Source organism: Castor canadensis, chromosome 9, assembly GCF_047511655.1.
Source record: "Castor canadensis chromosome 9, mCasCan1.hap1v2, whole genome shotgun sequence".
NCBI classification, from domain to species: domain Eukaryota; kingdom Metazoa; phylum Chordata; class Mammalia; order Rodentia; family Castoridae; genus Castor; species Castor canadensis.
In genome coordinates this window covers 85,841,550-85,854,056 of record NC_133394.1, presented here as the reverse complement: position 1 = coordinate 85,854,056, position 12,507 = coordinate 85,841,550, and the positions used below count along the sequence as shown (strand labels likewise).

The 12,507-nt window shown below is 38.9% G+C and overlaps 1 protein-coding gene across 3 annotated transcripts in view; it reads right to left on the bottom strand.

Moving 5' to 3' along the window:
* Nucleotides 1-12,507, bottom strand: part of Plac8 (placenta associated 8) — a 39,713-nt gene that overhangs the window by 21,030 nt on the left and 6,176 nt on the right. For all 3 annotated transcript variants that reach the window (XM_074041873.1, XM_020167160.2, XM_020167161.2), the window contains exons 2-4: nucleotides 7,837-7,963; nucleotides 6,370-6,494; nucleotides 1,044-1,159 (exon numbers count right to left, since the gene is read on the bottom strand). In XM_074041873.1, coding sequence (XP_073897974.1) covers nucleotides 1,055-1,159; nucleotides 6,370-6,494; nucleotides 7,837-7,948 — 342 coding nt within the window. In that variant the 5' untranslated portion in view covers nucleotides 7,949-7,963 and the 3' untranslated portion in view covers nucleotides 1,044-1,054. The remainder of the gene's footprint in view (nucleotides 1-1,043; nucleotides 1,160-6,369; nucleotides 6,495-7,836; nucleotides 7,964-12,507) is intronic.

Below are 12,507 nucleotides of genomic sequence, written 5' to 3'. Positions count from 1 at the left end.
ATTGTAAGTCCTATATTCACCCTTTTCAAAGATCACTTCAAGAAGATGTTCTTTTTGTACTTTTTTAATAAACATAATTTGTTTAGGGGTTTATACATTTATTTCTAAATTGATGTATTTTTAGAAGGTATATATATTCATTTATTAGAAAGGCATATATTTGTGTTTGTGGCTTTTTTTGTTGTTTTTGTCTGTTCTTTTTTAGTGCTAAGGATTGAACTCAGCGCCTTCTGCATGCTAGGCAAGCACTCTGCTTTGTTGTTGAAGTTTTAGCAAGAATTTATTTTAGTGTAAAAGAATAAAGTATAGACAAGGGGGGAGGGGCGTGGAGAAAAAGAGAGAAACATTTCCTGTTCCCCATGCAGGAAATGGGAGCAAAGATTCAAGTAGCAGTTTGTTGTTGTTGTTTTCTTTTGTTTGTCAAGTTGTTTGTCTTAACAGCAACTGTATTTTCTTTTTTTTTTTTAATTTATATTCGTTTATTCATATGTGTGTACATTGTTTGGGTCATTGCTCCCCCCTCCTCCCCACCACCTTCCTCCCCCTCCTCCCCACCACCTCCCTCCCCACCATCCCCTCATTTCCAGGCAGAACCTGTTCTGCCCTTATCTCTAATTTTGTTGAAGAGAAGACATAGTATAATAAGGAGGACAAAGCATTTTTGCTAGTTGTGATAAGGATAGCTATACATAGAGATTCCTAGCATTGCTTCCATGTACCAATGTGAAAAACTGTATTTTCAACATCTTTTGTAATTTAGTATATTCTGTTATTTTATAAGTGGTAAGTGCTTCATTAATAGACAATCAATTCTGAGAAGTTTAGAAAATTCACTATCCCATTGTTCACTAAAAATACGGTTTAAATCATAGAACTATCTTCTTCGTAAGAAGAAATCAAAATCTTGTATTAAGATAGCACTGGGGAGACGTAAGGAATTGTTATTACTACGCTATTATTCGAAACAACGAATAGCTTACAAAGTCCTTGTTTATACTTCTAACAATCTATAGATTGCAGGAGGAAAGCTTGTATTGACTCACCACCCGTCTTTTCAAAAAGCATTCATGGCTTTCCTCTTGTTGATATCTCTCTTGATTTGACAAAGAGAACACACAGGGCAGCAAAAGGTCACCATGGTGTCATTAAAGATAGATCCCTGTTTGAAGATGTGAAAGAAATATAAATGTAAAATACATTTGCATTTTAAGATGAAACTTAAACATGTGGAATATGCTCACAGCACTTGAGAGGGCGAGGGAGGAGGATCGAGAGTTTAACGCCAGCTTGGGCTACATTGCAAGTTCAAAGCCAACATCACTTACATAGTGAGACACTACTGTTGCGGGAAATTATGAGCTGAGATAAGAGTCTTTGAGACAATTAGCAGGAAGCAATGTTTATTGTGCCTGCACAGACCCAGCGGACTCTCGTCCAAAGGCAGAGCCCCAAGAGCAAAGGGGTCTCCCCTTATATACCCTTGCAAGCAGGTTACAGAAGCAAAAAGCAAAGCTCAGCCCACATGTGGCTGCAAGTGACTTCATTGGCTATTTCATCTCCCTAATGCTATGTGACCTTCATGTTTTAATTCCTTAAGTTTTATCTCTCTGCTTTGCCATCCCCTTCCCCTGTCTCATCAGAACACCAGCCTGTCTGGTTCTTTTCTGGCCTTCCTCCCTGCTACAGCTACCTAAATATCAAGGGCTGGGGAAGTTGGTCAGTGGTAGAGTGATTGCCTAGCATGCACAAGGCCCTGGGTTTGATCCCTGACGCTCACACACACACACACACACTCACACACACACACACACTCACACACACACATACACACACGTGTGCATGCACACACACCCAGAGAGAGATCCCTAACACACACACGCACCCCCAGGGAGAGATCCCTAACATACACACAAACTCACACACACACATGCACTCACACACACACAGAAAAAGTACACTTATCTGGAAGTAAGACTTGTGAATTTTCAAGTATCTTGAAGAAAACCAGAAGGCATTGTTTTCTGTTTCTTTGGAAGCAGTTTGGATGGATAAATTCAGGAAAATGTTAAATGATTTTTCCATGTAACTCTTGCCTCTTTTCATGATGCAAAATGTTTTCTTGTGCTCTGTAGTTCTGAGAATATATCCAACCAAACTATCAAGTATGAGGTAGAATCAAGACTTTCAGGAAGTGGAATCTCAAAATTGTTTTTTCCCTCACCCACACCTTTCCCTGTCTCAGGAAGCCACTGGTTCAAATCAAGTAGCTCAAAGGGTCAGTGAGCAATTTCACCGAGAAGGAGAAGGTGATAGGGCCTCTGATGTGTGGAATATGCTCGGAGGAGATTTAGAAAACTGGCAAAGAAGTTGAGGTTAAAGGACTCATAAGTAAATGGAGGAGAACTACTAATGAAGAAGCCAGTAGTCACTAACACCAAGAACAAAGTTGAATAGGAAAGTAAGTTACTCCACACTGAGGTTGAATAAAGCAAGTGTATTGTAACTAAATATTGAATATGGAATTAACCCAAATTACATAAAACTATATGTGAAGTAGTGAGTTGGAAGATGGTATGTGTGTGTGGGTGAATGGGAAAAAAATAGAACTAAATTTTCATTTTCTATAGTGGGGGATCAATAGATCATGCCCCAACTGAGAAATCAAGAAGCAGCAACACAAAGTCTGTGATTTGAAGATTGGGAGGAAAACACACCCAAAATCTGCTCTGCAAAAGGAGAGGTAGGAGAAAGAAGTCTGGGAACTACTATTTTCCTTACAAACCCTGTAAAATTAGATCATTTTAAAAACCATTTGCTTCAAATTAAAAAAAAAATGAAAACTGTATTAGAGAATAGTGAATGGTGGTATTTAGTGGGCCAGAATTTTCAAGTGGTTTTAGGGTGTACAAAGCAGAGGGGACTCCAGTGATAGGGAATGCAAATCAGAGCCCAGGAACTGGAAACCAAATGCAGTGATGGGACGCTCAGAAAGGAGGACCAGCAGAGGACTGATAGACAGGGAAGTCGCTGCAGGACGCCTGAGCCCCTGAGCAGCTGGTCAGAGCTGCTGCTAGTGACTTTGCCTCAGGACACAACATACAATGAGAGGGCTCCAGGAGAGAAGAGGTGGGAGGTAAGTGGAGCCCTTGTCACTGGTCTCCTGTTTCAGCACAAGCACATGGAGAAAAAGAACAAAAGGTCACTCATCCTTGGGTAGACATGGGTTTCTGTGCAGTATTCATTGAGAGTGTGTGTGTGTGTGTGTGTGTGTGTGTATGTGTGTGTGTGTGTTTGTGTGTTTTCTTTTTGCTTAATAGATCTCTGATTCCTTTTCAGATGTTTCCACTTATTTGGATCTGGTTAGTGATTACCCTTAAATTTTTATTCACAATATATATATATATATCTCAAACAAAATATCTTTTTTATTATTTAAAAATGGTGGAATGGCTCAAGTGATAGAGCACCTCCTAGTTGCCTAGTTGCCTAGCACAAGGCCCTGAGTTCAAACTCCAGTACCACCAAAAAAATTGGTTTTAGACAGGGTTCCTTGAAGTGCAAACTGACCTGGAACTTGTGATCTTTCTGCCTGTGCCTCCCGAGGACTGGGACTATAGGTGTAAGCCACCTTCAAGTTATGTCGTTAAAATACTTTCATTTCTTCTTCCTTTCAGTTTCCAAAATTTTGTTAAAGCCAGGTGAAATTTAATTTCAGATGACAGTTAATTTTTCAAACCTCTAAGGAACATTCTAAAAATTACGCAGTAAACCTTTAAAAATCTTGATAAGTTTCATCTTGAGAAACAATATTGGCCACCATGAGTGAGGCGAGTAGCTTTGGTCACCTGTGTCCCTGCCATGATTCTCTGCCTCACTCCAGACCTAAATGCAATGGAGCTCACTGACCGTGAACTGAAACCTCTGAAACCATGAGCCGAAATAAAATCTTCCTTCATTTGAAAAAAAAAAAAGAAAAATTTCCCACAAATCAGTATGGTATGCAACAATAACCAAGCACGTGTAAAGGGAATTGGCAGAGGAAATTTAAAAAAAAAACAAACCCTAACGTTCCACGATTTCACTAATAAAAATTAAACTAAAACAACGATGAAATAACATTTTTCCTTTCTGACAAAATAAAAAATTATATTATCCAATATTGGTACATTTATATAAAATGCTAATGAGTTATAAATTGATGGGTTTTTTTTGTGGTACTGCGGTTTGAACTCAGGGCCACTCCACCAAGCCCTTTTTGGTAATGGGCTTTTTTTTTGGAGATAGGGTCTCTCAAACTATTTGCCTGGGCTGATCTCTGCTTCCTTAGTAGCTAGGATTACAGATGTGAGCACCAATGCCTGGCTTAAACTGATAGTCTTTTGAAGGAATAGTTGGTGGTATCTCTCAAAATGTGTATGTACATCCTGTGATCTAATGTAACACACAGCACACACAGCATGCATGCATAGTTATACATATGCAACCACTTAGATTGCAGCAATATCTAACCTCTCATCAATAGGGAAGTGGTCAAGTAAATTACATGTTGGAACACTATGCAGACATTAAAAAGAATTAGTGGCTTAATCTACAGTATGTCTGCCTAACAAGCATGAAGCCCTGAATTCAAACCTCAGCACCCCCCAAAAAAAATTAGTATTACTGACATGAATTTCCATATATTGGGTGGAAAAAAGTCGTAGTACATTGTAAACCCATTTAAAAATAAAAGCAAGCAGAAGCGCTCCCTAAAACCAAAACCCTGTAGGTCTATATCTGTAGCTATATCTACCTCTAGTGTAATATTTTTGTAATTAAAAAAAAATAAACATATCTATTTTGCTTTTATATGTATATCTAAACAGATATATCATCTATCTATCTATATCTACACATATATATCTATTTTGTGGTACTCAGAGCCTACACCTTGAGCCACTCCATCAGTCCTTTTTGTGGTGGGTTTTTTTGAGATAGGGTCTCTTGAACTATTTGCCCAGGCTTTGAACCTTGATCCTCTTGATGTCTGCCTCCTGAGTATCTAGGATTACAGACGTGAGCCACCAGTGCCTGACCCCAAAAAACTGAGATCTATTTTTTAAGTGAAAAAATAATTTCAATGCAATAAAATAAGGTCCTAGAAAAACTTGCATATTCATTTTTTCCTGTGATGGTTAATTTTATGTGTCAACTTGGCTGTGCTGTGGTACCCAGATATCTGGTCTGATGTTACTGTAGATGTTTCTTGAAGGTAGGTTTTAGACAAGATTTAAAACAGTAGACTTTGTGTAAGCAGGTTATGGTTCACAGTGTGGTGTGCCTCATTCATATCTTAATAAAAACAAGACTGATCTCTGAGCAAGGAGTTCTGCCAGTAAACTGTCTGTGAACTTGAGCTGCAGCTCTTCTCTGGGTCTCTAGCCTGCTGGCCTACTTTGCAAATCTGGGACTTGCCAGCCACCATAACTGCAGAGCCCAATTTCTTTTTCTTTTTTTTCCGGTGGGGGTGGGGTTTGAACTCAGGGACTTACACTTGGCTAGGCAGGTACTCTGCCACTTGAGCTGCACCTCCAGTTTATTTCATTCTGATTATTTAGAAGATGGGGTCTTGTGAAGTGTCTGTCATGGCTGGCCTCAAACAGCGATCTCAGCCTTCTCAGTAGGTGGTACCCAGCCCAATTTCTTAAAATAAATTTTTCTCTCTCTCTCTCCACATACACACATCCATTCATACACATATATCGAGACATCTCTTTTTCTTTCTTTATATATATATATACATATACATATACATATTTATATACAGCATACAGATAAACACATGTATACATACATAACACACATATCCACACATTGGTTGTTTCTCTGTAGAATCCTGACTGTTACCCTTCCCTACTAGTGAAGTGAAATAGGTGTAATGGGAGGACAGGCATGGACAGTTGGAATTGGATACTGAACCCACTTTCTGGGGTTGGTGTGAGAATTGTCAGGTAATTATGTAATGAGCTTAGGGCATAGTAGTTTCTTTTTTTTTCTGTCTGGGCAGTATGGGTTTTGAACTTAGGACTTCAAGCTTGCTAGGTGGGCGCTTTATCACTTGAGCCACTTCTCCAGCCCTCACAGTAGGTCCTAAAGAATCCTCTTCCATTGTGTGATACACATTACAAAAGTAAGGGTTACTTGTTCTCTAGTGTTTTCAACAGAAACCTAGAAGTTTTCACATAAGCAGAGGATCTACAGCCACAACTGAACAAAGAGCTGCATGTGCCCAGCAACTCTCAGCAATCAAATGCAGATGATGGAGGCCGTCAAATGGCTTCTGTGTCTACAACAATTTTTTTTAACATTTGCATGATATAAGTGACTTACAGGGATGCCATATCTGGTTCGGTAGAGAGTCCTCATGGCGACAGTTGGTCCACACAGACAGCATTCATTCATGTCAGCAGCAACCTGGCACCCAAGGCACATAAAACAAAACGTGCCGCAGATACCTGGATGCATGAAAGTGAGGGTATAAATTACTCCACTCTACCCACATCATGCTGAATGTTAGCTCACTTGTCTTTGCACATACCCTGTTCATCTTCAGTGATTCTGATGGACTTTGCCTCATTGTCTTCCTCCACTCCCAAATCATTTCAGGACTAATCACATCTTGGAAAGGATGCCATTGTTTTCACAGAAGTGTCTTTCCATTTATTCATTGATTTACCAAAACCTAGCCATGTTTCAGACATTATCCTCCTCACAATGCCCTGACTGAAGTCTAGTAGGAATGTAATAGGAAGAGATCTTCCATGGAAAACAGCTTAGGACTCCAAGGGGTCACTCAAAAAAGTGTTGCCTTCCAGGCCTGAGTAGGAAATGCTGCTTGAATGGAATGGTAAAGGATGATTAGAGAATTTAAAGGTAGAGAAAGGGGTTGACACAACCTTACAAAGACTAGGGTTCAGTCAGTATGGCCAGAGCCCCAGGATGTGATGGGGATGAAGCAGGCATTGGGGGGCAACATAGGTTGGGGACCAGATGATAAAGAACTTGAGTGTTCAAATCTTGTCAGCAAAGTCATGAAAAACCACCAAAGTATTTTAAAAGGAAAGAATGATTTGGTCAGATTTACATGTAAGAACATCTGCTGTGAAGCTCTTAAGCTTGTCTTAGAACTTGGTAGTCATTCATTTAGGTAATATCCTAAGGGTGGGAGGATTAAATGTTTAGAGAATTTTACTTTCATATGATCACTTTGATTTGCCAATGTGGAACTGTATAATGAGATGGGTGTCTTCAGCCCGTTATCTAGTAAGACAACAAGAGTGAATAAACAAACCCAAGTAATTATTAACTTGATCCAGTTCAAAGTTTCATTTCACTGATAAGTTAAAGGCTAATGTATTTTTTTCCTTGTCTAGGAATACTATTTAGACTTGAGACAGGAGAATAAGGCTTCATGTTTTAAAAAATCAAGTTAAACTTGAAATATTTCTCTCAATATATAATAATTTATAATTATTACATCAGAGCTATTGACTTGTAGAATCAATTAGTTCTTTCACTGTTATCTAACTCTAGAACTTATTTCAGGGATGGCTGTTCTTTAATGAGCTATAGAAGAATTAATTACTAATCAGTACAGAGATATTTAATCTTTTATATTGATGTCTAATCAGTATCAGATTTTTTTTTGTTAAACATCCCATTGTCTGCATGCAAGATGCCTGTAATAAATTACAAAGTTACATTGCACAATACTGTAGGAGGATGGGGAGAAGACTTGGACATTCGTAATTCACCTCCTTGTCATTGTCAATCATAGGATACTTTTCTCACACTTACAGACTCCGCAGTCACTGAAGCAATCACAGAGGCCTGTCTGCCAGTTGGAGTTTTGGGGTGCACGAAAATGTTCAGGTTGAGTCACAATGACAGTTGCTGCCTGAGTTTGCATTTTCAACTCAAGGTCCTAAAAGCAATGGTGTGAAAAGGAAAAGTCGGCGTTAGGCACTGAGCTTCGCTGGCTGGGGAGGCAATTCAGATGGAGTTGCTTGTTGATCTTTGCAGAGTGCTATCATTTCTAGCCCCACCCCTCAGATGGCAGAGGTCTCCAGGGGAACCGGTGCTTCTCATGTGGTGAGACGGTGGAACAGGATTGTTGATGTGCTATATTTACACCGGTACCTGTTAGCCACACTAGACAGGGAAGCAAATGATGGAGGTAGTGAATTATGGAAAATAGCCTTCTGGGAAATGGCACTTAGCTTTCATGTACATTCACCTTCCTCCCTCTTTCTCTTTTTGTGTGCTCTCTTTTGTTTTGGGCTTCTTTCCTTTTTTTGGTAGCACGAGAGTTTGAACTCAGGGCCTCACACTTGCTAGGCAGGTGCTCTTACTGCTTGAGCCACTCCACCAGCCCTGGACTTGTTTCTGATTGGCAGTCTTCTCTAGTCTTCCTGCATCCAGGCTGGTCCATCACTTCAAGTTTCCTGGGAGCTTTTGTCCCTTTGTCAGTCAGTGCTGGCTTGATAGACCTTTGCTGTGTAGTAGGGCAAACCCTGATAGCATGTGCCAGCAAAGTTTTTTTTTTTTTTTTAAGGCAGGATCTTACTATGTGGCCTAGGCTTGCCTCAAACTAGTGATCCTCCTGCCTCAGCTCAAGTGTTGGGATTGTAGCATGCACCACCAAGCCTGGCACCCCAAATTTTTTAAAAAGCATATTTTGTTACATTACTTCTTTTCTCTCCATCATGAGAAGCACTGTGAAGACGTGGGACATGAATTAGATTTGAAAGAAGAGTTATGTTTGCTCAAGTACTGGTTTCTGAAACTGTGCAGTCTTAGTAATTTACCTAGACATTTAAATTTCCATTTATTCATCTGTAAAATGGAAATGGTTTCTGACCTACCCACCTTCCATACTCCTTGAAAGCATTAAATGAGATCAAGTCCATGGGTGAATTTAGTGACCAATAAAGAACCAAGCAAATATAAAGGAGAGGAGGTCTGTTGTAGCACTCATTACAGCATGACCTTGTCACTGGTTTGTGGTGATCTCCTGGAGAACAGGAACCCTCTTTTTATATTTTCTTTAGCATCAAGCTCAGTGTTAGATTCATAGTAGATACTCTGTCTCCTTGAATACAGCACTTTCAATATGCTTGCCTCCCTTACACTGTGCTAGGATGTAATACATTTCCATTCAAGCCTTTAACACTTAGTTTTAAAAGCAGAAAAATGTGGAAGTATAGTGTTTCTAGAACTCTAGCAATGTGGCTATACCATTTGCTTTTTTAAACTTTTTCCCACACAGAGAAAACAGTTTCAGAACCAGGCAATTGCCCCCATTTTTTTCATACTATTTTGTTCTTTTTAATTTCCTGAATTAGCTGTTTTATAGAGTTCCTTGCTTAGTAATATCTGCTAGTAATTGCTTAGTAATATCTGATATTTCTAGATAGTAATATCTAGCTATTTCTCCATACAAGTAGAAGTGAACTGTGCAAGGATGCTTTGAACATAGCTGAATCTGTCCACACTTCATTATAGCTAATTATAAATCAATCAGGTCTGGTTTTACAGCTGCTCCTGAGAATCCATGCAAATAGTTACATGCAAAGCCTGCTCAGTTATTTTGGAACAGGATGAAATTGATTTTTTTCCCTGTAGTACCTGGGGCTTGCACTCAGGGCCTACACCTTGAGCCACTTGTGAAAGATTTTTTTCAAGATAAGGTCTTGAGACCTGTTTGCCCAGGCTGGCTTCAAACCATAATCCTCCTGATCTCTGTCTCCTGAGTAGCTAGTATCTACTGGTACCCAGCAAAACTGGTTTAATTTTTTAGAAAAAGAAAAAGGAGGCTTTAAATGTTCTTTTAAATATTTGTATCTGTTGAACATCATCACTCTCAATAAATAGTTCTAGATATTTCTTTCCCTACTAAGTATAATATGCAAACACCTTGTAGTTAAACAATTTAGTAGAATGATTATCAGTATAACAAGAGTACAAAGTTTGACATTAAGTATGTTTAAAACAACTCTGGTAAATATGAGTCAGTTCCAATTATTTTATTTCAATCATTGGAAATGAAATGATTGGGAATTTTCCAGTTATTGATACTATAGAAAATATCCTATAAATCAAGAGATGTTTCAATAAATGAGAACTTTCTGGCTTTTATATGTGATTTTTGTTTTCTCTTATTTTTATTTATTTATTTTTTTGTGGCAATGGGGGTTTAATTCAGGGCCTCATGTTTGCTAGGCAGGTGTTCTACCACTTGAGCCATTCTACCAGCCTGCTTATTTTTAAAAAATGAGCATAAAAGAAATGTTAGGACTAGCATGTTATGGACAAAAGATTCTACTTTCCTAACAAATAAAAAAATTCTTCCTTCACAAAGAAAGAGACAAGGCTGATAAAAGAAAACATAAATGAAATAACTCATGTGGGCAGGAAGAATTATGGGAATAATAAAAGAGAAACTCATGACATTGTGATATTCAGGGTAGATGGACGACATGGACATGGATGACTAGGGTGTGGTAACGCACCTCTGTACCCACCTTTTTGCACAGCTTTGACTCTTCGAACCACTCTAGTTTCACATATCAAATCAACTTAAAAATAAGAAAATTGGCTGGGCACTGGTGGTAATTCTAGCTACTCAGGAGGCAGAGATCAAGAGAATCGTGGTTTGAAGCCAGCCTGGGCAAATAGTTCAAGAGACCCTATCTCAAAAAAACCTATCACAAGAAAGGGCTGGTGGAGAGGCTCAAGGTGTAGGCCCTGTGTTCAAACACCCGTACTGCACAAAAACAAACAAACAAACAAAAAAACAAAAACAGAAAGTGGCTAGAACTCCAAATACAATATAAACAGTAGCAAACTGAGGCTAACTGTGTTTAGCTAACAGTATTTTGACTATAAAACTAAAGACAAAAAGAACTGACACCAATATTATATTCTTGTTTGTACATTTGTTTTTTACAGGGCTATGCATTAGCATTTCTGAACCAGCTCAAAGATACGTAATATTTATATATAGCTTGAACAAACAAATATATTGTAGATAATGAGATCAAGAGAGGAAGGCTAGGACGAATCCTATTCTGTTAGATTGGAGTCAAGGTATGAACTCACAGCTATTTTCAAACACACATGCACACAGGTTGTAGGGTCTTTAAAGATCACTCCAATGTGGCTGTGGAAATTACACTTGAGAGGAATGGGAAATGAAAGGATTTATCATACTCACAGGTCAAGAGAGGAAGACATAGCTTGCCCAGAGCTCCCTATGAGGTCACCCAAAACCCTGAAGTCTGGTCAAAGCAGGCAGGGAAAGAGCAAATGTCAGGACCTATAGGCAAGTGCCTTTATTGGAGGGACAGAGGTAGGGAAGTATGTGACATGCAGGGAGCACTCTTGTTGAGTAATTTGGATGTGACTAGGTCAACATGGGAAGGGTAAAATGGTGACATCTTCGTGAAGTTTATGAACACACATGTTGTGGACTCAAAGATGGGCAAAAACTAGGTAAAAATTCATGCAAGGCTGCAGTTACTTGGGAGGCTGACCTGGGCAGTGTGGGAGATCTTTTGTGTGTGTGTGTTTGGGGGGGGTTACCCAAACCCAGGGCTATAAAACATAGTGAGATCTTTATCTTCAAAGTAATTAAAAATAACAGGTCAGGTGCCAGAATATGCACACACACAGATACACATACCCACATATGTATCTATGAGTATATAAATAAATACATTTCCTAGCTGTGTTCACTGCGAGGGCCTAGAAGCAATTAAAACCTTTTATCAGTAAGCATACCTTGTGACCAAATCTTGTTTAGCAAATACTATTTTTCAATAGAGAAGAGCCAGGGATTCATTGGAAAAATGATCGGTTGCAAGACTGGGGCAAGGAGAGTTTAAGTTAAGCCTGGGTCATCTCATGGTATTAGAAATAAAAGGGACCAAAAGGACCCAAAACAGATTGCAGCCAGATCCAAAGAACCAAGTAGATGGCTCCACCAATGGCCAAATCTAGGGGATTTAAGCAATAAAATAATGTTATTAATAAATTATAGCTCACAGAATAAACTATCATTTCTTACTGATCTAAATGAATAACTTTTGAAATGGGGGAGAAGGAGCAGTGCTTTCTTATTGTAGAATTCCAGTTTAGTGAGTGTAGAAGGAATAATAAGACCACCACAGTAATGTTACTGGCAAGACTGGTGGATGGAAACTAATACTATGATGTGTAGTTTTTGCTTCTCCTTTGTTTCTTGGCTTATAACTCAGAAGTCTTCTGGGTTGATTGTTGCCATGTGAGAGTAGAGGGAAAAGGTTTGTCTTACAGACACACAGATGCTAAAATTAGGAGGTTTTGAAAGTGTGATTAAAAACAAGATATTCATAGGTCTTAAAGTACCTCCTTACAAGATACTTACTACTTAGGAAGAGAAAAGAAAACAACAATTTACAGTGGAGAAACCTGGCAAACACTTTAAGG